Source organism: Nomascus leucogenys, chromosome 2 (genome assembly GCF_006542625.1).
Source record: "Nomascus leucogenys isolate Asia chromosome 2, Asia_NLE_v1, whole genome shotgun sequence".
NCBI classification, from domain to species: Eukaryota; Metazoa; Chordata; class Mammalia; order Primates; family Hylobatidae; genus Nomascus; species Nomascus leucogenys.
In genome coordinates, this window is record NC_044382.1 from 77956986 (window position 1) to 77984975 (window position 27990).

The following is a 27990-nucleotide window of genomic DNA, read 5'->3' on the forward strand; positions in this document are numbered from 1 at the left end:
CGAACACCTAGGCTCAAGTGATCATCCTGCCTCAGCCTTCCAAAATGTTGGGATTCAGGCGTGAGCCACTGCACCCAGCCGAGTTTCAGGTTTTAAAGGGCCTGCTGATTATTGAATTTGGGACACTCTAAGAAAAATAATCCCACAAAATTGTGAATCCACCATTAGAAATTATTTGAAATATTTATTTAGCCACCGCGTCTGGTCATTCCTGGGTTTCTATGGAGGTTTCTTTACACAGGCATGATTGATCAGTCACTGGCCGTTGACGAGTTTGATCAGTCACTGGCCGTTGACGAGTGCTTCCATCTCCAGTCCCTCTCTTCTCCCCAGATATTGGGGGGTGGCCAAAAGTTCCATGTTTTTTATTGAGGCTTGGTCATTCTGGTGACCAGCCCCCATCCTAGGGGCCTGCCAAAAGTTGCCTCATTAGAGCAAAAGATGCTTCTATCACCTATATGACTCAGGGAATTCTAAGAGTTTTAGAAGTTCTGTACCAGGAACCTGGGGGAAAGACCAAGTAACTTTCTTCTGCCACAGGCGATAGTGGGAGTGAGCAGTACAGCTGCCCCAGCTCAGTGCCTTTAGAAAGTTTCTAGGCCATGGCACAGGGGAAACCCAGGCAGAGCTAGGCAGCCTCCCTGCATTGAGGAGATGGAGATAAGAGTTCAGGGAGACTAAGGCAGGTAGAGGTTGCAGGACAGAGTACTTACAATGGAGTATAAGGTGGACGAGAGGTGCACAGAGAGAAAACCTGAGGTGTCCAAAGTGCCCCTCCATTCAAGGATCCTGCTGAGAACTGATGAGCAAGAAAACTTCTTAAGGCCAGGGAGAGAACTAGTTGAAGGATTGGAGAAAACAATGCCAGCTATTGACAGAGCTGGGAATAGTGCCCGGCCCAAACATTTGAGGAAGAACTCACACCATTTCTATCCAAACTCTTCTGTAAAATTGAAGAGAATATGTTACAACTAATTCTATGAGACCTGCATGATTCTGATACCATAACCAGACAAAGACATTGCGAGGAAGGAAAACCCCAAACAAGACTCCTGATGAGCATAGATGTTAACATGCTAAACCCAACTGTGGCAAATCTAATCTAACAGTGTTTACAAAGGATGGTACAACATAACCAAGTAGGGTTTATCCTGATTTTGCAGGGTTGATTTAGTATTAATATTTGAAAATCAGTGTAATTCACCATATTAAGCTAAAAAAGAAAAATCTTGTGTTTATCTCAATAGGTACAGAAAAAATATTTGACAAAATCTCATGTCTGCCCTGGTGTGATGTAGCAGAAAGTTTTTTATAGGAAGCTAAGGGATCCTAAGTAGCAGGGGATAAATAGGATAAATAGGCTTAGAGCACAAATGAGGAGTCTGAACTCTACAGTTTTATTTTTATTTATATATATGTATATTTTAAATAATTAAAATTAAGGCTGGGCACGGTAGCTCACGCCTGTAATCCCAGCACTTTGGGAGGCTGAGGTGGGCAGATCACCTGAGGTCGGGAGTTTGAGACCAGCCTGACCAACATGGAGAAACCCCGTCTCTACTAAAAATACAAAATTAGCTGGGTGCGGTGGCGCATGCCTGTAATCCCAACTGCTCGGGAGGCTGAGGCAGGAGAATCGCTTGAACCCGGGAGGCAGAGGTTGCAGTGAGCCAGTATCATGCCATTGCACCCCAGTCTGGGCAGCAAGAGCAAAACTCCATCTCAAAAAACAAAAATTACAATTAAATAAATTTCATCTATTTTATTATTTTATTTTATTTTATTTTTGAGACAGAGTCTCAAAAAAGCCTTCCAGGCTAGAGTGCAGTAGTGCGATCTCAGCTCGCTACAACCTCCGCCTCATGGGTTTAAGCGGTTCTCCTGCCCCCGCCTCCCGAGTAGCTGGGATTACAGGCACGTGCCACCACGCCTGACGAATTTTTGTATTTTTAGTAGAGGTGGGGTTTCACCATGTTGGCCAGGCTGGTTTTGAAGTCCTGGCCTCAAGTGATCTCCCTGGCTTGGCTTCCCAAAGTGCTGGGATTACAGGCATGAGCCACCGCACCCGGCCCTCTACACAGAGTTTAAAAAAAAAACAAAAACCCAACAGCTATTCCCGATTAAAAAAAAAACAAAAACAATACCCTCAGCAAAGTGAGAAAAGAAGGGAACTTCCTTAACCTGATAAAGGGGATCTCTGTAAAATCTACAGCTAACATCATTCTTTTTTTTTTTTTTTTTTTTTTTTTTTTTTGAGACGGAGTCTCGCTCTATCGCCCAGGCTGGAGTGCAGTGGCGCAATCTCGGCTCACTGCAAGCTCCGCCTCCCAGGTTCACGCCATTCTCCTGCCTCAGCCTCTCCGAGTAGCTGGGACTACAGGCGCCCGCCACCACGCCCGGCTAATTTTTTGTATTTTTAGTAGAGACGGGGTTTCACCGTGGTCTCGATCTCCTGACCTCATGATCCACCTGCCTCGGCCCCCCAAAGTGCTGGGATTACAAGCGTGAGCCACCGCGCCCGGCCAGCTAACATCATTCTTAACGGTGAAAGACTGAATACTTTTCCCTAATCTCAGGAGAAAGACAAGAATGTCTGTTCTCACCACTTTCGTCCTAGTTAGTGTACTCTGGTGAGAAAAAGAAACAAAAGGTAGCTGGATTGGAAAGGACGATACAGTAAAGCTGTCAGTTCACAGACAACATGATCATCTGTGTAGAAAATCCGATGGAATCTACAAAATATCTTCTGGAACTAATAAGTGAGTTTAGTGAAGTTGTAGGATACAAAATCAATATCCAAATACCAATTGTTTCTCTATATGCTGGCAATGGATAATCAGAAATGGCAATGTAAAAATAGCACCATTTATAATAACATTAAAAATAAGAAAAGGTTAGGAATAGATCTGGCAAAAATGTGTTAGACCCGTACACTGAAAACTATAAAACATTGCTGAGAGAAGTCAAAGGAGATTTAAATAAGTGGAAAGACATAGCGTGTTCATGGGCTGGGAAATTCAGTATTGTTAAGGTATCAATTCTCCCCAAATTGATCTATAGATTCAAATAAATCCCAGTTAGATCCCAGCAAGGCTTCTTATAAAAATTAACAAGCTGATTCTGAAATTCACATGGAAATGTAATGGACCTAGAAGAGCCAAAACTACTTTGAAAAAGACAATCAAACCTGGAGAGGAACCCTGCCTGATTTCAAGACTTACTGTATGGCTGTCCTATCAAGACAGTGTGGTAGTCATGTAATGATGGACAAACAGATGAAGGGAAAAAAATAGAGAGCCAGATACAGACCCACACATAGGTGGACAGCTGATTTTTGACAGAAATGCAAAGGTAATTTAGTGGAAATAGTCTTTTCCAAAATGAGTGCTGGAATAATTGGATATCCATAATCAAAAAATGAACTGCAAGCCATACTTTGCACCAAATACAAAAATTATCTCAAAATGAGTCATAGACCTACATGTAAAACCTGAAACTATAAAACTTCCAGAAGAAAACATAGGAGAAAACCTCTGTGACCTATGATTAGTCCAAGATTTCTTGGCTCCAAAAGCATACTCCATAAGAGAATGAATCGATAAATTGAACTTCACAATTAAAAATTTACATTTAAAAAAATACTCTTCAGAGACTGAAAAGACAAGCAAAATACTAAGGGAAAATATTTGCAAATAATATATTTAATGAATGACTTGTATTCAGAATATATAGAGAATTCTCAAAGCTCTAAAATAAGAAAACATTCAACCCGGCTGGGCATGGTGGCTCACACCTGTAATCCCAGCATTCTGGGAGGCTGAAGCAGATGGATTGCTTGAGCTCAGGAGTTTGAGACCAGCCTGGGCAACATGACAAAACTCCATCTCTACAAAAAAATACAAAAATTAGTCAGGCGTGGTGGCATGCACCTGTAGTTTCAGCTACTTGGGAGGCTGATGTGGGAGGGTTGCTTGAGCCTGGGAGGCAGAGGTTGGAGTGAGCTGAGACTGTGCCACTGCACTTCAGCTTGGGTGACAGAGGGAGATCCTGTCTCAAAAAAAGAAAAAAGGAAAAACATACAAGCCAGTAAGAAATGTGCAAAATATTTGAACACTGCAAATCAGTTGTACAGATGGCAAATGAGCACATGAAAAGATGCTCAACATCATTAGACATTTAAAAAATGCAGGCTGGGCATGGTGGCTCACACCTGTAATCCCAGCAGTTTGGGAAGCCGAGACGGGCAGATCATGAGGTCAGGAGATTGAGACCATCCTGACCAACAGGGTGAAACCCTGTCTTTACTAAAAAATACAAAAATTAGCTAGGCATGGTGGCAGGTGCCTGTAGTCCCAGCTACTCGGGAGGCTGAGGCAGAGGAATTGCTTGAACCCGGGAGGCGGAGGTTGCAGTGAGCCGAGATCTCGCCACTGCACTCCAGCCTGGGGACAGAGTGACACTCCGTCTCAAAAAAAAAAAAAAAACAGCAAACTAAAACCACAGTGAGCTACCACTGCATGTGTATTAAAATGGCTAAAATGAAGAAGACTCTGCAAAGCAAGTATTGGTGAGAACATGGAGGAACTGGAACTCTAATATACTACTGTTGGGAATGTAAAATGGGACAGCCATTTAGGAAAACAGTGTGGCAATTTCCTATGATTCAGCCATTCCTCTCTTAGGCATTTACTTAAGAGACATGAAGCTATATGCCTGTACAAAGGCTTGTGCAGAGATAGAGTATCTTTATTTGTAATGGCCCCAGATGTGAACACCTAATTGTCCATTTGCAGGTGAACAGATGAACAGACTGTGATAAATCCATACTACTTAGCAATAAAAGTAAGTGAGCTATTCCTACATGCTAGAATATGAATGAATCTCAGAGTGATTTTGCTGAGTGGAAGAAGTGAGGTGAAAGAGTATGAAGCAATTTTTTTTTTTTTTTTTTTTTTTGAGACGGAGTCTTGCTCTGTCGCCCAGGCTGGAGTGCAATGGTGCAATCTCCGCTCATTGCAACCTCCACCTCCCGGGTTCAAGCAATTCTCCTCCCTCAGCCTCCTGAGTAGCTGGGACTACAGGTGTGTGCCACCACACCCGGCTAATTTTTTTGTATTTCTAATAGAGATGGGGTTTCACTGTGTTAGCCAGGATGATCTTGATCCCCTCACCTTGTGATCTGCCTGCCTTGGCCTCCCAAAGTGCTGGGATTACAGGTGTGAGCCACTGTGCCGGGCCATATGAAGCCATTTATGTGAAATTCTAGACAATGCGTACCTGACTGTAATGACAGGATGGTTCAGTGGTTGCATGGGGATGGCATAGAGGAGGGATAGGATGGGTAGGTGAGAGGGATTACAAAGAGGCACAAGGAAACTTGGTGAGTGTATTAGTCCGTTCTCGCACTGCTAATAAAGACATACCCGAAACTGGGTAATTTATAAAGGAAAGAAGTTTAATTGACTCACAGTTCAGCATGGCTGGGGAGGCCTCAGGAAACTTACAATCATGGTGGAAGGGGAAGCAAACACATCCTTCTTCATGTGGTAGCAGGCAGGAAGGAGAAGTGCTGAGCAAAAGGGGAAAAGACCCTTAGAAAACCGTCAGATCTCTTGAGAACTCACTGTCACAAGAACAGCATGAGGGTAACTGCCCCCATGATTCAATTACCTCCCACCAGGCCCCTCCCACGACATGTTTGGATTATGGGAACTACAATTCAAGATGAGATTTGGGTGGGGACATAGCCAAACCATATTGAGGGTGACGGAAATATGTCTTTGCAATCCAATAGGTATTTTACACTTAGTTTAGACTGGCCCCATTTTAAGTGCTCAGTAGCCACATGTGCTATTTGTAGAATGTTCCTCAGCTTAGGTTTGTCTGGAGCTTCCTCCTAATTAGATCTAGGAATTTTAATTTTGCAGATATAATATGGAAGTGGTCTTGTGTTCTCTCTGCATCCTACCAGGTCGGCTACAGTGTTGATGGGGTCAGCCAGGTTTGTCCAGTGTACAATTACTCTTTTTCTGTGTGATTAATAAGTATATTGCAGGGAGGTACTTAGAGACAAGGTAAATATCTCATTCTTGGCCCGGTGCAGTAGCTGATGCCTGTAATCCCAGCAGTTTGGGAGGCTGCAGCAGGCGGATCACTCAAGCTCAGGAGTTTGAGACAAACCTGGGCAACATGGCGAAACACTGTATCTACATAAAATAAAAAAATTAGTCGGGCCTGGTGGCGTGAGCCTGTAATCACAGGTACTCAGAGGCTGAGGTGGGAGGATCCCTTGAGCCCGGGAGGCAGAGGTGGCAGTGAGCCACGATCGTGCCAGTGCACTCCAGCTGGGTGACAGAGCAAGACCCTGTTTCAAAAAATAATCCCATTCTTCATCCCATTTTTACCTATTAGTTTTAAAATACTTCCCTGGATTCATTCTTATTTTATGGTTGCCAGATTGCTATGAGGTACAGTTCTATACTCTCCAGCACTAACATTTTAGAACTAATTATGCTGTATTATTATGTTTAATGTTAATTTTTATGAGGTTTTAAATTATCTATTGTTTTAAGGACAAGTTAGGTAAAAACGTCTGAAGTTTTAGATTTAAAAATTCAGATTTAGAAATACTTCAGTGAGCAGAGTAAATAATTTGATGTTTGGGCAAAAACCAGGTCGTTGAAATACATGTGTCAAAACTAGATGAGTGAATCAAGTATCATAGTCACGTTGGGGTTTGATAAAGATTTTCCGTTTTTGTCAACTCTCTTGTCTGCCTTCATCCCGGGTTTGTTCCCAGCGTGCTGATTGACGTGCCTGTATCTGCTTCGTCATCTCACACTGGCCTCCTGTACATCATCAGGCTACGTGCGTTGATGGTGAATCAGCGATGTTGACATTTTGGTTTAGTATTCCATCCTGTCTGTAGTCCTATTTGTAAGCACCTTCTCTTTCCAAGGAAGACTCAGTCATAATTAGAAGCTGGCTCCAAGTACATTTTCCTTCTGTTCTTGGTGATTTCATTTATAGCTCTCCCCTTTGGCCCTGATGAACAGTTAATCAGCATACCACTGTCAAAGCCGGTCTGCCTTTCAGTTAATCAAGGGAGATAAAGTCTGAGATCATAACTGAAAAGTGGCAAAAAATGAGTGTGAAAAGTAACATCTAACATGTGACTTGATGAATTTCTCAACGTACAGAATTGACAGCCGGCAGTTATTAAGTGCTTAGACAGGAATTTTTGGGTTCAATAAGCTCTGTAACCACAAGGAAATTGATGTTGCTTTTGTGTCTCTGGCTCTTGCTGGCCTAGATGTGTCCAAGTCCTGCCCATTCTTCATGTCTGCAGCATATGGGAGTCCAGGCTGTACGGCTCCACCTCAGCCCTTTCAGGCCAGCGTGGAGTTGCTGAGCCAGGATTTCTGTGCGCTTCACGCTCCCCTTAGTGCACACATCATGTGTTTGGGAATGCATTTTGAACTGGATCCCAGACATGAGAGAGGTTATGTCCTGATGTATGGAAGTACTGGGAATGGATTCAGTGGGATTACCACAGACCCCGCTGGCTGGAACAGGGAAGCCATTTTTCAAAGGCATGAATTCAAGTCCTGTTTCTTCCAGGGTCTGGGGAAAGTTCTTTTACTTTTCTGAGTCTCAGCTTTCTGTGTTATAAGGGACATCACATTCATCTCACGGAAGAGTCGTGAGGATTAAGCAAGGGAATGTATGTTCAGTGCCTGGCACAGAGTACTTGTGGGCACACGTTCACTTCATGGTCACCACTGCCTCTTCCTTCCTTTTCTGCCCCTTAACTTGCCATCTAATCCCAATTGCTGGGGGCGAGTGGTGGGGGGTGACTATCAGAAGACCCATGGTGCTGGTATGATAGTGTGATAGGAGTTATTGTATAGACCACAGGGCTGAATTCTGTTGTTGGGGTTTTCCTAGAAAATTCAGAAAGCATGGTCACCACTGGTACCACACATCGTCCTTGGTTCGTTGACGGATACGTCTTGAGTGTCAGCTGAATGTTGGGGTGCTGTGGTGAATAGGATGAGCAGATCCCAGCCTTCAGGGAGCTGGCATTCTGCTTAGAAAGAGAAAGACAGCAACTTGGAGGTAGACAGTGTGGTAGTTTGGGGTGCTAAGTGCTGGAAGGAAGCATTGAGTCCCTCAGTAGAGCGGGCCTGGGCTGTGGCTTTGACCAGGGCCTCTGCTCAGACCTTTCTATGGAGCTGCCATATGTGGCGTTGCTCGGGTGATGAGGGGCAGCCCTGCAGAGATCTGTGGGAGACACTTTCCAAGGGGAAGGCAGCATGAGTGAAGGGGCTGAGATGGGGAGGAGCTTGGTGTGGGGGAGGGGGGAACAGAAAGGCAGGTGGGAACATAGGTCAGGGGATGGAGCCCCAGACAGCTTCCAGGCGGAGTGCCGGGACCTGGCTCCACTCACCTGCATGTGGAGGACAGACAGATGGAGAAGGCTAGAGGGGACACTGGGAGAATGTTGGAGGCTGTTGTCTGCTTCAGACTGTAGTGAGTGGGGAAAGGGAAGGGCGTGCTCCTGTCAGAGCGACTCCAGTCAGCCGCCTTCATACCAGCCACTTCTTAGCCCCTGCTTAGCCCAGAATGGGCACCAAATTGAGTCCTCCACGGATAAAGTGTGAACATAAATGGAGACCAGGTAGCAGAAGAGGCAGCGGCTGCTTATTTAGAGCTTGCTCCAGCAAGGGAGGCAGCCTCCACTTGGGTTTGGCAGAGACTCCAGGTAGGCAGAGGAGTGGGGAGGCTTCAGGTGTGCCCTGAGTGGAGGCTGCTGGCCAGGGCAAGGTGGAGACAGCTAACCAGAAGTGGGGCATCCAATGTGATTGGTTGGAAGTGCATATGTGGCTTTCTCTGGTTTGTTGTTTCTTAGAAACAGGGATAAAAATTAGGGAAGCTGGTGAGCATGGTGGTACATGCCTGTAGTGCCAGCTGCTTGGGAGGCTGAGGCGGGAGGAACACTTGAGGCTAGGAGTTTGAGACCAGCCTGGGCAACACTGCGAGACCTCAGGGTCTGCAGAAAAAACAAAGTTAGCTGAGCATAGTGGCTCGTGCTTGTAGTCCCAGCCACTGGGGAGACTGAGGTGGGGGGATCACTTGAGCCCAGGAGTTCGAGGCTGTAGAGTGAGCTATGATTGCACCACTGCTCTCCAGCCTAGATGACAGAGCGAGAACCCATCTCTAAAATATAAAATGAAATCAATTAGGGTAGTATCAGTTACTGATCCTGCCTTGGTCCTTTTGGGCCATGATTGTGGGTTAGTTTTGGCTTCTGGACTGGTTGCTGGGGGACTGGCCTGGCTTCCTGCAGGTCTGACTTAGAGGTGGTGGGCGGGCTTTCTGGGCAGGTTGATGTAGATTTTGGGTTGGAGTTCTGCTTGTGTACGTGGTCTGGCCATTGGCTGCAGCCCAGTGGCCGTTTGCATGTTCAATCTCTCAGAAGAATGAGTGTAACACGGTCCATTCCTTTGAGCTGCTCGCAGTCCAGCCTGTGTGAGAAATAGTAACTGCTTAGCTGGTGGGTCAGGGAACAGAGTGGCCTCGTTAATCACTGTGTCTCATGACAGCGGGTTTCCTGCCCACATCGGAACTGGGAGACGGTGAACTGTCAGTGGTATATAACTTGCAGGCATTGTTTGTTTGCACTATAGTGTTTGTAATTTTTAAGAATTACCAGGTTAAACAGAAAACAGCCGCCAGGAGATTCTGTGTAAACACCCAAAGCTCGGGCACTCGGCTGGAGCAGAGCAGTGCTGCTTTCTTTGGTACAATGCGTGCCACCAGCTCCCTGCTGTGCCCACAGCTGTCTGCAGCTGTGCTTCCTGCCTGCCTCTGTAGGCATCGGATTTGTCCATTTTCACTTTGCTCAGTGCAATCTGAGCAGGAGGTAACTTACGCAACAGGGATCAGGAGGAGCTGCTCTGGTTTCAGGGGCTGGGGTGACCAGGAAGCCTCCTCTCCCATCCCCTGCAGAGCCCCTGTATCAGCTCTGCGAGGGCTCCTGCATGGATAGGGGTGGGGACCAGAGCACCACAGAAGGTGTCAGAGCTGCCACTCATCTCAAGGATAGATGGACCACCTGTTTTCAGTGGGTGTGATTAAGATGAAATGTGTATGAACAGCATCAGTAGCAAAATATATAGTAGTTTATGTTTCTCATGACGGTTTCCATTATGATCCAGAACTTTACCATGATAAGCCAGTGGGCACTGCTTTATTGCCAGTGGGAGTCTTGACTGATAGACCTCCAGCCAAGGGAAGGTCCCATATATGCTGCATAGATAGGGACAGCAAGTGGATGTCCCCATCACCACTCTTGCAGTGGTGTCATAGGTTTTAGTATCATAAATGCATGCAGCTGAGATGCAGGTACTGTGCCCAGTAACATAAAATAAGTTTTATGCTCTGTCATTTGAGTGAGGCTAAAGAGCAGACTTTCTGATTGTAATAAACTTCTGATTGTAATAAACTTCTTGAGTTTAAGAAGAAAAGAACTCTGTGTACAGATCTCAGAACAGTAGGTTTTAAAACCATACGTTTTTAAAATCCTATTCCTTCTCTACTGTCAGAGCACTGAGCTAATCTACCTTGTCACACGACACTCATTTTTCTCTTTAGATTGAGGTACCTGTTTGTACCTGCTTACCCACGTTATTTTGAAGTATTCTCAACATCATTGCATGTATATGTAAGAATTTTTTCTGATGAATGCCCACATCCTTTCGTGATTGCATCCAGCTAATGGCCAGATATCTGGTTTCTGGTCTGGACTTTGTCACTTCCTGTCCCGTCTTAGGTATGTCCTTCATCTCTCTGACCTCTGAGAAAGAGAAGCAGCGATCCTTTCTGGCTCGCCTCTGCAGTGGTTGCTGAGGGTCTGCTGAGAGGTGAGGAGCGGCGCTGCAGCATGTAGTGAATGAGCTGGTGCACCGATGGTGAGGACAGTTTGTCTCTAAGTGATCTACCACAGACCAGCCACTCTCCTTCCACCCTCCTCTTCCCAGCATTGTTCACTGGCCATGCTCGGAAGTGCCCATGGCAGTTCTCATCTTTGCATCTTTTTCCCCAGGTGGTTGGGGGAAAGATGAGAGCTACAGGCTGAGAGGTGAAATCCTGTGGCCCCTCACAAACCTCCCCAGCCCTGTGTCCTGCCCACCAGCCCTTCCTTCTTCCCAGCCCAGGGTCTGCTCTCTTGGGCCAGCTCCACTCCTGCACCCCCGTCTCATCCAGGGCCTCTCCTGCCCTGTCCTCAGTGCTGTGCTAGCAGGACCACCCGTCCACCCTGTCTGTCAGGAGGGCTGTCAGAGGGTAAGTTGGCTCACAGTGGCTTGGGCCCTTGGAGTCTTATTTTTTGCTGTTATTTCCTCTGCCTAAAAATAACATTTTATATTTTTATTGCCTAGTTTAGAACAAAACTATTTGTTGGTCAGAGGTCAGGGCAGTAGACTTCCCCATTTCCTGTTGCCCAAGTGCACAGTGAATCCTAGGTTCCAGCAGCCTCTGGGAAGCAGGGACCCTGATATAGCAAGAAGAGGCTCATTGGTAACATTACATTCCAATGTAAGTTAATCATTTCTTTTATTTTTTTGAGAGATGGCCTAGCTCTGTCACCCAGGCTAGAATGCAGTGATGCGATCATAGCTCATTGCAGTCTTCAACTCCTGGGCTCAAGCTATCCTCCTGCCTCAGCCTCCCAAGTAGCTGAGACTGCAGCCACATGCCACCATGCCTGGCTGATTTTTAAATTTTTTTGTAGAGATGAGTTCTTGATCCATTGCTCAGGCTTGTCTTGAACTCCTGGTCTCAAGCGATCCTCCTGCCTTGGCCTTCCAAAGTACTGTGATTACAGGTGTAAGCCACCACACCTGGCCTTAAAATTTAATTTTAAAAGAAAAGGAGAAACTGTATACAGAATTAGTCCAAAAAAACAATCTCTCAAGATGACTTGAGCCAACCCTTCTCCTCAGGGGAGAAGTGTCCTGTTTTGTTCAGTGCTTGTCACTTGCCTGGAGGCCCGTTTTCAATTGCCACCACTGACGGACATTTCCTGCTAAAGGAAGAGTGGCTCTGTCCGCTCCAGGGTCTTTGCCTTTCCTCAGCTGCTCCTGCTGCCCTGCATGCTGTCCCTGCACCCTGGACCTGGCCCAGTGCTCAGGGCTGGGCCAAGGGGATGATGGATGCTGGGGTGGGCTGGGTCGAGGGGATGATGGATGCTAGGGTGGGCTGGGTTGAGGGGATGATGGATGCTGGGCTGAGCTGGGTTGAGGGGATGATGGATGTTGGGCTGGGCTGGGCTGGGTTGAGGGGATGATGGATGCTGGGCTGAGCTGGGTTGAGGGGATGATGGATGTTGGGCTGGGCTGGGCTGGGCTGAGGGGATGATGGATGCTGGGCTAGGCTAGGCCAGGCTGATCTGATGCATCTCCTCTGTGAGTGCAGCTCCTCTTTGGGTACCACCTCTGGTGTTCTAATCAGGTGCCCAGATGCCTTCCATCCTTCCCCGTTGGCCCAGTCTCTCTCAGTGACTCTGAAGCACAGGGCAGGTGCAGGAGGGTATAGATGAGATGATGGTGGGGTCTGCTATAGAGGATGTCCTCAGGCTTGCTCTGTGGAGCCCATGGGGCTTAGTGCCTGGGAGCTTAGGATCTGGGGTTGGGCAAGCCTGGGCTCCATTTCCTTCCAAGTTATGGAAACTATGAGCAAGTTGTTAACCTCTCCAAGCCTCCTGTATATACAGATGATATTAGTGATTTCACCTTATGGAGTTACTGTTATTGTCATGATGAAATGAACCATGTGAATGCATAGTGCTGGCACATAATAAGGTGAATCATAGCCACACATTTGCAGGCCCCTTGATTTTAGCCTAACATGAGCTACTTTACTACAGCCCTTAAGAAATCCAGACACACCCTGCCTCTTCCAAGTAGAGAAAACACAGGTGGCACTGTGTTTAGAGGTTTAGAGTTTCAACTTGCTTGATTCAAACATGTTGCTGGTTGTCCTGGCTAGGGTATCTCTTTCCCTCTAGAGGAGACATCTGTACTAGGGCCAGGGCCTCGTTCCTCTGTCCTCGTAGCTGGGCCTCCCATATCACTGACTGGAGGTTGGAGGTGTGCAGAGAACCAGCCTCTGATCCAGCTCTACCTACAGAAAACCTGATGTTTTGATATTTACTGAAGGGTGTGTCTTTTTCTTCAGTTGGTTCTGGATTCTGAAAAGAGTGGTGTTGTTAATTAACTCCTAAGTCTTCAAAGTGGTATTTCTAAGACTGAAAGTTGTCTCAGAATCCCACGATACGGACTTTATCCCACACTCTTTATCATGACCATGGGCTCGTAGAATATTGAGGTCAAAGGATCCTCAGACATGCCTTTGGCCCAGTGTATCCCTACAGATTGGCAAACTGTAGCTTCTCCACCAGGGCTCCAGGATCAGGGGAGAGAGCAGGGGCAGAGCTGTAGACATTAGCTGTCCTGAAGACCTGAGGCTGGGAAGCAGCGATCTGGTGCAACCTTAGCACTTAGTGGACATCATAAGGATCTTGGGAGCAAGCATGAGACCCCAGTTCTGGTCAACTTAGAAAGGAATGTGTCGGGGCCGGGCGCGGTGGCTCACGCCTGTAATCCCAACACTTTGGGAGGCTGAGGTGGGCAGATCACTTGAGGTCAGGAGTTTGAGACCAGCCCAGCCAACATAGTGAAATCCCATCTCTACTAAAAATACAAAAAATTAGCCAGGTGTGGTGGTGAAACACCTGTAGTCCCAGTGCCTGGGGAGGCTGAGGCAGGAGGATCGCTTGAACCTGGGAGGGGGAGGTTGCTGTGAGCAGAGATTGTGCCACTACACTCCAGCCTGGGCGATGGAGTGACACTCCATCTCAAAAAAAAAAAAAAAAGTGTCAGGATGCTATTGGGGGAGGGACACATAGGACTCATTGGTGGCCAGGTGCACAGTCGGGGATAGGCAGGAAGCATGGCATCACCGCATGGCCAGAGCAGCTGGCCCTCTGTAGCTTCTGGGCTGGAGCCACCTCCAAGCTTCCTTTTGTCCCTTGCTCAGATTGGGAGAGTGTCTGGCTGATAGGGGTTCTCTGTCTACTCCTGGCTGCCCTAATCTCTGGTTCCTTCGGCTTTCTGCTTTCTGGTTCCCTGAATATCGTACCTGGAATTATTCTCTCACCAAAGCCACAAATGTAAGAGAAAGACAATTGTAAAAAGAAAAAGATAAAAGGTGAAGGTCTCGTTAGGGAGGGACATGGCTGCTGGGCGGGCAGGCGTCACCAGCTGACTCCTGTCTCGGGGTGGCTGGGCACAGTAACTGGAGCGCCACGTGATGAGGAAGGAAGTGCTGGAGCCCTGGGAGGACAGAGCTGGGAAGTGCAGCTTTTATCTGGTCGGGGAAGGCCTGTACGGGAGGCCGCCAGAGGATCAGGAGGCTGGGGTCCAGCCAGGGGTGGTGGTAGAGAGGCGGGAGGGAAGAGGGTTCTGGACATATGTGAGGCTGGAGGCGAGACTGTGTGTGGCTGTTAGAGATGAGAAGTGGGGGAGAGGCTCACGCAGGGCCCCACAGAGCGGGAGGGCAGGATGGGCTGGAGCCCACACCTCTGCTTCTGGCCCCATGCCACCACGCCACCTCTGTTGCTGCTGAAAGGAGTCAGTTGAAGGGTTTGGGAGTGCTGAGCGTAAGAGAAGTTTCTTCTCAGGTCATGATTAAGAGGAGCTGCAAGAGCGCGGGGCCTCCGTGAGAAACAGTTACAGGGTCAGCAATGGAGATCGTGGACATGACCCTGATGCAGGAAGCGTGTGGAAGGAAAGAGGGCAATAACAGAGAGAACGGGAGCGCCCAAGCAGTGACTGGTGTCTGCAGTGAGCGAGTACAGTAGGAGGAAGTGGTTGGTCAGATGAAAATACAGCAAAACATTCATGGTTTCTGAAAAATGAGGCCGGACACCAAACCAGAGGTGGCGGGGAGAGGGGAAGGGCAGAGAGGGCTGCTGGCTCCCTCCCCGCAATGGGGTGTCTGGAAAGTCCAATAGATCAGAATGCCTCTCATCTGCCCACAGGGCACATTGTTCTCAGTGATACCCAGGAGGGGCCTCGTTAGTGGAAAATGTGAGTTGTCACTTTCAGGGAGAGGTGGGACTTGCCCCAGTGTCACACTGGGTGGACAGGGTTCCTGTCACTCACTCTGTACTGAACGAGGCTTTTTGATGTCTGGGCCTCTTGCACCTAAGCTGCCCAGCGTTAGCTCCCCTTGCGGGTGGAAAAGTGTGTCTGGCCAAGTCACCGGCACAGGCAGGTACGGAACAGCTCAGCTCCCACGCCAGCAAAGAGCTGCCTTGCATAGTGTGGAAGAGGAAGACAGCACCGGGGGCAGAAGAGAGAACATTTCCTGGAAAAACAGGCCATCCGAGGTGGCTGCAGCAGTGGAGGGAGAGCTTTTCAGAAAGGAGGGGCCCGTGAGCAGAGGCCTGGAGGCAGGAAGTCAGGCCATGCCTCCCTACTGATGCCTGTTCTCCAGCAGCCGAGGCCAGATGTCATTGTCATATGTTACAATCTCACCACGTCCATGTTCCACCCACTTATTATGACTACTTTTTAATTTAAACTGCCTTTTAAAAACTTTACTGAAATGGAAGATTAGCTCCTTGCTGAGCATGGCACATTAGTGTCACTGCCCTGGGCTTTGTTCTCATCTTTTCTGGGCCCCACAGTCTGATCCTCTGACAGAGCTCATTGGCCTGGGTTTTCTTTGACTCTTTCACATGGCCACGTCCTCCACTGTCAACAGCGTGATCTTCTGTTTTTTTTTTTTTTTTTTTTAACTTTATGAATCTTGAGTTGTATGGGTAGCTTAGAAATGCCTCTGTCTATAAGAAATCAAACACAGACATACAGCACGAGTGCCCTGTGATGACCCTTCGTTTAGTCCCTTCCTGGCGACGGCCTTGGTCGTCAGTCCAGTGGGTAACCTGCTGGGCCTTTTCCTGTGGGACTGTTTCATTGGTTCTTTTTTTGTTTCACACATAAATGTATCATATTGTCTGTTTTTTCTTGCAGTTTTTTTTCCCAGAATGATTTTCTAAGGCATGAATCTTTTGAAATTATTTATTTTAATACATAAAAACAGTGAAAACGATAATACATACTCTTGCTTTAAAAAGTTTCGCAGCACAAGCTGGGCGTGGTGGCTCACGCCTATAATCCCAGCACTTTGGGAGGCTGAGGTGGGCGGAACACTTGAGGTCAGGAGATCGAGACCAGCCTGGCCAACATGGCAAAACCCCATCTCTACTAAAAATACAAAAATTAGCTGGGCGTGGTGGTGCATGCCTGTAATCTCAACTCCTCGGGATGCTAAGGCAGGAGAATTGCTTGAACCTGGGAGGTGGAGGTTGCAGTGAGCCAAGATTGTGCTACTGCACTCCAGCCTGGGTGAGAGCGAGACTCTGTCTCAAAAAAAAAAAAAAAAGTTTCACAGCATAAAAGGGACACAACACTGGCCATGTCCTTCCACTGCTTCCAGTACTCAGAGGCTTCCTGGTGCCGCAGGAGAAAGGCCCTGCTGTCCCCGGCCACAGGCCCCCGTTCTCACCACAGCCTCTGTATCCTCCTCAGCTGAGCCTCCGGCAATACTGTGGGTGCCCCCTCCTCAGACTGATAGACCTGGATGGTGGCCCCTGGGCTGTGAGCATCCTGCTGGCAGGGCCAGGGGAGGTGGGTGACAGAGAGGTCAAAGCCCCGGCCTTGTGGTGCAACTCTGGACGAGTCAGTTCACCTCTCTGCGTCTCAGCCTCTTCCCCTGTGCCCAGAGAGCTGCTAGAGGGTGGATTCATGATGACAAAAGGTGCCCAGGACAGGGCCTTTCCATGCTGAGGGCTTGCTGCAAGCCACCCTTCTCACCCTGTTTGTTGTTATTCTTACTGTTCCAGCCCAGGACCCAGCACAAGCCTGGCATGTAAGTGAGGATAACCGGACATTGAATAAAAAGAGAAAGGAATAAAGCTCCACCTAAGACATGTGGGGACGTACAGGGACAGAGGCCTCTCGCGGGGCACTGGGGACGAGGTAGAAGGGCTGAGATGGGATGGGATGTGTGTGCAGTGGGAGCTCATGCAGGCTCTGAGCACATCATTGAGTGATGCGCTGAAGGTGCTGATCGGGACTCTCATCAGGAGGCAGCGAGCAAAGACAGGAAGCCCGCGGCAGCCTCCGTGGTTGCAGATAGCATCTCCCTGGCCCTCCTGCCTCACAACGCCCTCCATCTGTTGTCTGTTTGTCTTCCAAGTACTCCAGGAAGAAAGAAGCCACGCGGCATTGGCGTTCACCCAAGAGGCTGCAGCCTCCGCCCGTGTCTGGGGTTGCTGTCCCGTGTTGAGATGGGATGGAATGATTCAAGCAAGCTACGTTTTTTTGATGAGGCCCCCACTCACCCCCCCTTTTTTTGGTCTGTTTATTTCCAGGCAATGCCACTGTAGATAAGTTGGAGGACTTCATCAACAACATTAACAGTGTCTTGGAGTCCTTGTATATTGAGATAAAGAGAGGAGTCACGGAAGATGATGGGAGACCCATTTATGCCTTGGTGAGTGCCCGGCAGAGCCCTCTAGTGGCATTTTTGAGGAGCTGGAACAGGGCCCAGGCAGCCTGTGTTTGCTTTGGTTTAATTTCTCTTTTGGACAGTTCTTTGCAAAGAAGTCACTCCAAATGTATAGAATATTAGGAATAAAGGGAGAAAATGGTTTTTTATTTAGAATAAGACACAGGAGCTATGAAAAGAAACAGTATGTAGGAGTGTCAAGGATTGCAACCCATGTGGGGCCTTCAGTGGTTTTCAGATTTACTCTCACAGGTAGGGACTTGGTCCTCACCTCTCCTGCCGCCGACTCCCCATTCACCCACATGATGTGTTCAGGATGCCACAGCCAGAATGGCAGAGCCAGGAGTGAAATACAGCCAGGGTGAAATACAGGAGTGGGAAGCCGACATGCCCCATCCCTGGCTAGGAGATACCTCGGCTAGTCAGGACATCTGGCTGCTCCCAGCCAGGCTCACACTCAGAAACGGGCACTCTAGTCCAGGGTTTCCCAAACTCAATTCCCTGGAAAAAAACATTACACAGTCAAAGAACTGTGGAAATGCTGGTCAGACATGGCAAAGCAGATTTCCTTGCTATGGGACTTCTCAGTGCTTTTTTTGCATTTGAAGCTCCATTAACATGCAGACAAAGCTCCCAAATTTATCTGAGTTTGGAAAATACTGCACACCCTTTGGAGTTCTGAAATTTGTGAGGGTCCAGCATGTTGACTGAGCTAAAGAATAAAGTCTGTAATATACGCCTGGTTACAGATCCATCCCTGTGGCCCGCAGTGCCTGGATACAGGAGCTCAGTGACTGGCCAGAGATGGAGGAGGGGAGGGAGGGAGAGCCAGCAACATGTTAACCAACACGCGAAGAGCACAGCCTGACTGTCGTGCTGACTTATTTCTTAGGTGAATCTTGCTACAACTTCAATTTCCAAAATGGCTACAGATTTTGCAGAGAATGAACTGGATTTGTTTAGAAAGGCTGTAAGTAGAGTAATCCCCATCGCCCATTGGCTGGACTTCTTATGGGAAAGTTCTGTCTCTGTCGTTAGAAGTGGCAACTGCAGTCTTCAAGGATCACTGGGGGGACATGGGCCACCATTGCTGTCTGAGAAAAGGCTTTGCAGGGAGATGTTACTGTCTACCCATCTGGAACTCACAGCTGCCAGGGGGTCCCCATGGCTGCCTAGGAAGGAGGTGCTGGGCCAGGTGTGAGCCCCAACTGGATGGGCAAGAGCAGGGCTTCACTGGTAGTAACAGGCGTTCCTGCCTGGCTGCTCCAAGTGCCATCTGGGAAAGGCAGCAGCAGCAGCATCACCTGGGAGCTTGTTAGAAAGGCCCGGTCCCAGTCCCCGCTCTAGACTGCTGAGTCCGAATCTGCATTTTTGCCAGATGCCCACTGAATCATTTGCACATGCACATTTGAGAGGCACTGCTCTACTAGGCTTCAGAGCTATTTGCTCAGCCCTCTGGTCAAACACATGGCTAACGGTGGTTCTCAGGCCTAGATGCAATGATAATAACTGCAGAGGTGAAACATGATTCAGACATTTCAGCCGCACTCGCGATCTGTTGAATCCAAATCTCTGAGAACCAGGCATTGGAATCATTCCTTTTAGATCTTCTTCTGGGGATTATTAGCCACCAAGGTTGAGGAGCAGGTGCTGAGCTGAGCACACACCTGCGTGTGCAGGAACCTGTCTTCCCCAGCGGTTCCTGCCTGCGGTGTCTCTCTCTCACTGCCTCCGAGGCCAGCCGTGAGGCAAGGCGACCCTTTTTGATTTGGGGACATTAAGATGATTTATTTGGGAGGATGTTATAGAAGTGACCCCTGAGTCAAAAGAACTGAGCACAGTCCTGGCTCTTGATGCATATTAAACTGTTTTCCCAGAATACCATGCTAGTGTACAGTTCTGCCTGTGATCTGAGTGGTTTTACTGCACCCCTGCCAGACTTGGTATTAGCATTTAAAAGTTATTTTTGCCATTTTAATAGATGAGCATGATACCGGCTCTTTCTTCCAGCTGGAACTGATTATTGACTCAGAAACTGGCTTTGCATCTTCCACAAACATTTTGAACCTGGTTGATCAACTTAAAGGCAAGAAGATGAGGAAGAAGGAAGCGGAGCAGGTGCTGCAGAAGTTTGTCCAAAACAAGTGGCTGATTGAGGTACTGTCTCATGGTTTTCCCAGCCTGGTTCACTTTTTCAAGTGAATAACAGTTTTTTCTCCAAAATCGTACTTGTAGCCAACTGATGTCTGTGGAGCCCGGCCTTCTCGGATCCCTTATCTGCTTTCATGCATTCCAGCAGTGACCCCGTGGGGAGGACTTGGGCCTCACTCCTCCTGCCTCCCACTCCCCATTCACCCAGATGATGTGTTCAGGATGCCACAGCCAGAATGGCAGAGCCAGGAGCTGCACCCAGGGATTTGGGCCCCAGGATCAAGCCTCTAGCCCACAGACTGCAAGGCAGGGCAGTTCCGTGGCTGAGAATGTGGCTCTAACATCTAACCCAGGTCTGAACCCTGAGCCAGGTGACCTCATGTTCCCTGTAAGAGGGGAGTCATGGTTTCCCCTTTGGGGCTGGGTGTGTCAGGAGCAGGAATGGGACCTCACAGTAATGTGCTCGGTGCTGGGCTGGCTGGCTCGCGGGGGAGGCGGCAGAGGAATTGGCGACGTTACCACTGTTGTTTTTGTCAGCAGTGAGTTCCTCAGGGCCAGTGCTTAGAAGAGGCACAGACCTGCTTCAGGAAAGGAGCTGTGACATCTGGGACAGGCCCCACTGCAGCTCCAGTTTCTAGATGTTGCCCCCACCCCCACGTCTAGTCCTGCTGAACGGAGAACAAATGTTTCAGTTCTTTTTCCACAAAAGGCACCCCTGTTTTCAACAGCTCAGTGTTTGCCGAGTTGACCACAGCTGTGCCTCCCAGGTGCTCGTGTCCGTGTGTGTTGAGGACGCGCTCACGCCGGGTCCCCGCTTCCTCACTTGGTGGTCGGACTCGTGGCCAGAGGCTGTTGCTTGTGGCTGCAGCGATTCTCCGCTTCCTTTTCAGGAAGGTTCGCGTCTGGGTTGGGGAAGTTTGTGTTCTGAGTTACTGATTTCTATTTAGGGTGGGCCTGTCCCAGGAACCTGACCCGAACTCAGTTCCTGGGGTACATGATGGGAAGAAAGGGTGGAGAGGTCACGGGATGAGGGCAGGGCTGGGAGCTCCTGGTGAGTGCAGGATCTGTTAGGCACGTTCCCATATGTCATGTCTCGGAGACTGCCTGCTGCCCTGCAGTGGCTCCATAGCTTAGTTTTTAGCTGACAGCTCAGGGGTCTGGATGACATCGGACACCCTGAGAGTGGCAGGGCCGAGTTCAGGCCCCGGTTTGGGGACTGCAGCTCCCATCAGTGGCTTTGTCACAGTTGTTCTTGCCCTCTGGGCTGTATTTGGCACTAGGGAATGTTCTAGGGCTACTCAGGTTACAACTGACCATTCTCACTTGTGGTGCAGCCCCTCTTCAGGCCAAGTTTTTTTTGTTTTTGTTTTTTTTTAAGACGGAGTTTTGCTCTTGTTGCCCAGGCTGGAGTGCAATGGTGCAATCTTGGCTCACCGCAACCTCAACCTCCCGGGTTCAAGCGATTCTCCTGCCTCAGCCTCCCAAGTGGCTGGGATCACAAGCATGCGCCACCACGCCCGGCTAATTTTTCTATTTTTAGTAGAGACGGGGTTTCTCCATGTTGACCAGGCTCTTCTCGAACTCCTGACCTCAGGTGATCCGCCTGCCTCAGTCTCCCAAAGTGCTGGGATTACAGGCGTGAGCCACCGTGCCCGGCCACAGGCCAAGTTTTTTAAGGGTGGGGGTTATGACCTCTTCATGGCTGGTCCCCATTGCAGAATGTAGTGCCTGGCACCTCAGGTGCTCAATATATGCTTGCTGAATGGATGACTGGACAGGTGGATGAGGTTGCAGAGGAACAGAGTTTAAAACTTACAAAAAATGTTACAGGAAATACCCGCTCATTACAGGATTAGAACATGTCGAGATGCATAAGGAAACCCACCGAAGTCACCTGTTATCCCAGACCCTAGAGCCGAGTGCCCCAGCATCCCAGTTGACAACACTTTGCACCCTGCTTTGCACCCAAGAGCACCGTGCCTAGCACACGCCGCCACCATTTTGCATCGCTTGCAGGGCGTGCCCCCAACTTTATGGTTTGACTTGCCCTTTTGTCTGCCCTTGGTGTCTGGAGAGGGCGGTGGTGGATAGGAGAGACCCCGCCCTGGAGTCTGGGGGGGTGAGCTATGGCTGCAGGCGCTTGTACTGTGTGCCTTTCTCAGTTCGGTGGCAGTGCTGGCACCACCTTCTGCAGGGCGCCTCTGAGCTCAAGGGAGGGTGGACAGAGGATCGGGGAGCTGCCTGCAGGAGGGCTGCAGATGTAGCAGGGGGCCCTCAGCACTGGCCCTGGGCTGTCGCCCTAGAGAGGCTTCTTGTTGACTGCCTGGTCTGCTGGGGCCCTCAGGAGGACGAAGGAACAAAGCTAATGTGGCAGGGGCTGTGTGGTGAGACTCCTCCAGGTTCCTCCGCCGCCTGTGGCGAGCAGCTTCTTGTTGCGGAGACTGTTTCCTCATCTGCAGGATGGGGACACTGCCAGCTCCAGGTGTTTTCTGTGAGGGTCCAGTGCTCTCTGACCTACATAGCCTGGTAAGGGTTGCCCTGAGGTCTGCGGCACTCTGGAGGAACCGCTGAGAACTGGGGCGGGTGCTTACTTACCCAGGACAGGTCTTCCTGGGGCAGTACCTCGATCAGAGAGACCACACGTCAGCGTCTGATCCTTGGCCTCTCAGACATAGGGCTTCCCACAGAAATAGCCAGGGGCCCACTGACAAGGCCCTTCCAGGTGGGCATATCACCCCAAGGACACATCACTCCTGGACAGCCGGTCCTGTGTGAGACTGGCCTCGCATGGAGGTGCTGAGGCAGCTGCCGGTCCAGGAGAAGGCCTAGGGGTGGTAGGTGGTTGGGGTCAGCAGGGAGGCCTCTGAGAGCAAGCGTGGCTCATGGAAGCTGGGCGTCTGCTGATGGGCGCACCTCCATACACCCCAGGACTGCTCCCTACATGAGGTCCTGACTTCCAAGTGTGGCGAGGTGCCTGGGAGATCACCTGGGCTGTCGTCTTCTTTGAGGGCTAGGGCACCCCTCCTGCCCCTCCCCTGACGGGCCCACAGAGGACTGAGTGGGTCATGAATGGCGAGCCTTGGGTGCAGTTTCAGGCACATAGTAGGTGTTCAGTAAATGCAGCTTGGCTGGGTGCAGTGGCTCAAACCTATAATTCCAGCACTTTGGGAGGCCAAGGCGGGTAGATCACTTGAAGTCAGGAGTTTGAGACCAGCCTGGCCGACATGATGAAACCCTGTCTCTACTAAAAATATAAAAAAATTAGCTGGGTGTGGTGGTGGGCACCTGTAATCCCAGCTACTTGGGAGGCTGAGGCAGAAGAATTGCTTGAACCCTGGAGGCGGAGGTTGCAGTGAGCTGAGATCGTGCCATTGCATGATCTAGCCTGGGCACCAAGAGCGAAACTCTGTCTCAAAAACAAATGAGTAAATAAAAAATAAATGCAGCTCCTGCCTCAGTCTGAGCTTGAACTTGCTCAGTGTCAGGCATTGCTTTGGGATCAGTGCAAGGTCTACTTCATCTTCCCGTGGGCGTTTGTCACGGGCCTGCCAAGTGCTGGGCCCCACAGCAGGTGCTGTGGACACAGGACTGAGCAAAACCAGAGCTGGTGGCCACTCCCATGGGGCTATGGTCTGGAAGGGGAGCCCAAGATCAGTGAGATGGTCATCTCACTGCAGTCCAGGTACAGATGGAAAGGAAACATGGCTTTATGACAGCTGTCCCAGAGGAACTGGCCCTCAGCTGCTGAGGAAGTGACACTTGAGCTGAAGGCTGTATGGGAGTTGCCTGGAGCCTGGGGTGGGAGGATCATCAGCCCGGCAGTGGCCCTGTGGCCAGCGGGTGCGCTCAAGAAGCTAAGGCCAGGGCAGTCTGAGCACAAAGATTGCTGAGGCGAGCAGACGAGGGCAGCCCGGGAGATATGTGCATTCGGGGCTTGGCTCTTGGACCTAAGGGTGGTGGGAAGTCCTGGGGTGGGGGTGAGGTGGGAGTGACAGGGTCAGGCTTGTTTTATAGTGAGCGCATTGCTGGAGGAGAGTGGGCTCAGAGAGCAGCAGGAGCAGGGGAGGGTGGAAGAGGGTGGAGGCCAGGGAGGTGGGTTGCCATGATGGATCTGGAGGGGAGGGTGGAAGAGGGCAGTGGTCGGGGATGTGGGGTGCCATGATGGATCTGGAAGGGAGGGTGGAAGAGGGTGGGGGCTGGAGAGGTGGGGTGCTGTGATGGATCTGGAGGGGAGGGTGGAAGAGGGTGGGGGCCAGGGAGGTGGGGTGCCGTGATGGATCTGGAGGGGAGGGTGGAAGAGGGTGGGGGCCAGGGAGGTGGGGTGCCGTGATGGATCTGGAGGGGAGGGTGAAAGAGGGTGGGGGTCGGAGAGGTGGGGTGCCGTGATGGATCTGGAGGGGAGGGTGGAAGAGGGTGGGGGCCGGAGAGGTGGGATGCCGTGATGGATCTGGAGGGGAGGGTGGAAGAGGGTGGGGGCCGGAGAGGTGGGGTGCCATGATGGATTTGGGGGCTTTGGGGAAGGTAACAACCACAGGACCAGCCTGGGGGCTGGTCACATCCTCCCATTGCCCACAGCACTTGGATGACACAAAGCCCCTGTGCACCAGCAACAGCTGCGGTGCAGGGCACAAGCGCCTGGTGCCCTGGCCTCCCTCCACTGCTCCCGCAGCAGCTGTCCCTGCCCCATCCCCACACTTCTGCCCTGCCTTCCTTCCTGTGCTCACCCAGCCCCTCTACTGGTGTTCCAGAGTGATCGCACTGCAAGCCCAGGTTACGCAAGCACACCCCCTCCACACTGCACTGTGAGGATGGAGGCGGGAATGGGGTGGGGGGCTCTACCTGTCAGAAACGGGAGTGTGCCGGGTGCGGTGGCTTATGCCTGCAATCCCAGCACTTTGGAAGGCCGAGGTGGGCGGATCACCTGAGGTCAGGAGTTCAAGACCAGCCTGGCTAACATGGCGAAACCCCATCTCTACTAAAAATACAAAATTAACCAGGCGTGGTGGCTGTAATCCCAGCTACTTGGGAGGCTGAGGCAGGAGAATTGCTTGAACCTGGGACGCAGAAGTTGCATGAGCCACGATCGTGCCATTGCATTCCACCCTGGGCAACAAGAGCAAAACTCTGTCTCAAAAAAAGAAAAAAAGAATTGGGAGTGACAGCTCTGGCTTGTAAAAATTAGAAAATAACAGAAAAGGCAGTTGAGCACTCGGGTGACTCGCAGGCATCAGTGACGTCATCTCCTAGTGTGGTTCATATCCGATGCATGAGCTGACTGTGGAGAAACGAATCAGACTGCATGGGTCTGTGTCCTGGGTCCCGTGTCATTTGCCTCCCTTGGGTCTCCCTCAGTGCTGCCTCTCTCCTGCGACCTGGCAGTAGGGTTGGCCTGGGGCGCTGCATTGTTCATGTGCTTCCAGGCTCTCCCAGGGGTTTCAGGATGCATGATGGGTGGACCGCACCCTGGCATGGGAACCAGGAGGCCTGGCTTCCGTTGGAGGCTCCACTGCCCACAGTGTGATGGGGCGTGTCTGCCCTCTCCAGCTCCATCTGTAAAGTGATGTGGCCGGAAGTGATCTCTGAGGGTCCCTACTGCAGTTGGAGGCAGAAGTGCTGGGAGGCACCAGGGATGCTGCTTTTCGGGAGTGGGATGGGTGGCTGATGGCAGCAGTGGGTGCTTGGGTTTGCGCCCTGGGGAGACTGACCCCCTTGTGGGCCTCAGCGTCCTCATCTGCAGGAGGGCTGTGACTGCCTCCCTCAGGGCTGCTGTGCAGACAGAGTAGTCACGTCTGAAGGCACAGCAGATGTTGAGAAAAGGCGGGTATCAGGGACCAACGCCTCCATGTCTTTTGGGTCTTTGCCTCAGTTTCCCTTGCTGAGGCTCTGCCAGGGGATGTGGCGGATGCCCATTGGCTGGGGTTGGTGAAAAGCTGCCTAGACCATTGTGTCTTCCTGAGCACTGGGCTGTGGGATCACAGAGGGAAGAGAGGTGCTGAATGGGGAGAGGGCCTGGCTGAGGGTGGCCACCTCCCGTGTGTCCCTGCAGAAGGAAGGGGAGTTCACCCTGCACGGCCGGGCCATCCTGGAGATGGAGCAATACATCCGGGAGACGTACCCCGACGCGGTGAAGATCTGCAATATCTGTCACAGCCTCCTCATCCAGGTACCCGTGGGGCAGGGCACCGGAGCTCATCGCTGGGCCCTCGGCTCCCAGGGCTCTACACAGGTACTTCCCGGAATCCTGGCTCTGGGCCCAGCCCTCCCGCACTGCCGGCGCATCCTCCCACAAGAGCTGGCGGAGGCCATCTCCCAGGACGTGTCAGAGGACTCCTCCCTGCTGTGCCCCGCAGGGACGCACTGCCTCCCTCCTCCCTGGTTCTCCTGTTGGGGTCCAAGGGCCCTCGCTTACTTTATTTTTCTCAGGAAGGCTGAGTGTTCTGTGCAATCTACATTATCTTGGCAGTTTTGTAGTGAGTGTCTCTGTCGATTGCTGCTTTCCGGAGTGGTCTTACGCCGGTTTGCAGGGCTTTGCAACCACTGAACCAGCGTGGACATTGATGTGTCTTTCTGTTTCTGTCGTTTTGCAGCTGTAGCTGTTTGTAATTGCAATTGCTCTCATGGGCCTCATACACGTGTATTCTTGGGCACCTGGTGATTATTTCCTTGGGCGGAGTTTCTGGGACAAAGTGCACTTTTTGTTTTGAAAGCTTTTGATCCACATTGGCAAATAAGCTTCTGAAAAGCTGTGGCTGTCCACATGCCACCTGCAGGATCTGAGTGCAGGAGTTTGGGAGCCCTCGGCTTCTGTCACTGCGTTCATGTGTTCAGGATTGTTTAGTAAAACCCACTGCAACAAACAAGCAAGCGAACAAAAGACTCCAGTGCACTAAGGCGTTTGGGATTATTTTCAGTATTAATCTGGGGCCCGGAAGATAACACGATGCCGCCTGCTGCCCATTTTCCTTGTGGCTCCCCCAGAGGTTTGCAGAACACGGAGGTGTGCACCAGCTCCGCCGTCATTGGCCTTTCCTGTTTCAGGGTCAAAGCTGCGAAACCTGTGGGATCAGGATGCACTTACCCTGCGTGGCCAAGTACTTCCAGTCGAATGCTGAACCGCACTGCCCCCACTGCAACGACTACTGGCCCCATGAGATCCCAGGTGCGTGGGCCCTGAGGTGCTCATGGGAGGGGCTGGGCCAGCAGGATGCAGGGCCTGGCGCTGGGGAAGCCCTTGGAGACAGGGCCCTGAAGGGCTCCAGGGTGTGTGGGGGTCTGCGTTAGCAGCTTGAATTCTAGAACCCACCACTGCAGGAAGTAAAGGCTGAGCTACGTGCACCGTGCCAGAGGACTTTCTAGAACCCAGCAGAAATTCCAACGTGTATGAGCATTTTGTCTAGACAAGGCTCTCTCTCTGGCAGCCCTCTCAGGAGGGGCACGTGAAAGCCATGTCCACAGCTCCCTCAGTTTATTCCTCTGAATTGGGGCTAACTCTGCCTTCCTCATGGGCTGGGGAGGGTTAGCAGTGAAGGATGGTGTAGACCTAGGACAGTCCTTGGCACAGGAGATGTAGCTGCTGGCTTGAGCTGGTGCCCCTGTGCTGCCAGCCCCTTCATTCACTGTGTCTTTCCTGCCTTTTCTGTCTACAGAAGTCTTCGACCCTGAGAAGGAGAGGGAGTCTGGTATCTCGAAATCGAACAAAAAGTCCCTGCGGTCCAGGCAGCATTAGCCATCGTGCCCTGCTGAAGGGCTGGCTGCCTTGAGTGGCCTGATCATCGCAGCCCTTCTTGAAGAGAGGCGTCCATGTTTCAGGTTCCATGAGAGTCACCTCTTTCGTCTTAATGTCCACTGTCCACAGCTTTGGAATAAACCGTCCTGGGAAGTTGCTGCAGCCCGTCTGTGTTCTCGAGCCCGTGTGTGAGGCTCTGTGTCGTGGCCTTGCCTTTCCTGGAGTTCGGTCGTCACTCAGACCCCCTGGGTTTGGGCTCCAGCAGGTGAAGCCAGCAAGAGCCCCCAGCAACGGCTCAGGACAGCTCACTGTCCTTGCCCAGGGCAGCCTTGCCTCCAGTCCCAGCTGTGGCTAGCTGTCCCAGCAGGACTGGGCTGGCTTGAACCTGAATGTGTGAGCCTTGGCCTCCCCAGCTCCCCAGTCTGGACTCTCCCCTGGCCCAAGGTGCCACTGGCCTGAATGGGCTGAGGCTG

The 27990-nt window shown here is 50.7% G+C and overlaps 1 protein-coding gene across 1 annotated transcript in view; it reads left to right on the forward strand.

The window, feature by feature from the left end:
• NSMCE1 (NSE1 homolog, SMC5-SMC6 complex component) overlaps positions 1 to 27679 on the forward strand; it is a 43919-nt gene extending 16240 nt beyond the window's left edge. The window contains exons 3-8 of the mRNA XM_003261576.4: positions 17504 to 17625; positions 18533 to 18610; positions 19651 to 19797; positions 25838 to 25954; positions 26830 to 26950; positions 27438 to 27679. Coding sequence (XP_003261624.1) covers positions 17504 to 17625; positions 18533 to 18610; positions 19651 to 19797; positions 25838 to 25954; positions 26830 to 26950; positions 27438 to 27517 — 665 coding nt within the window. The 3' untranslated portion in view covers positions 27518 to 27679. The remainder of the gene's footprint in view (positions 1 to 17503; positions 17626 to 18532; positions 18611 to 19650; positions 19798 to 25837; positions 25955 to 26829; positions 26951 to 27437) is intronic.
• The last annotated feature ends 311 nt before the right edge of the window (positions 27680 to 27990 follow it).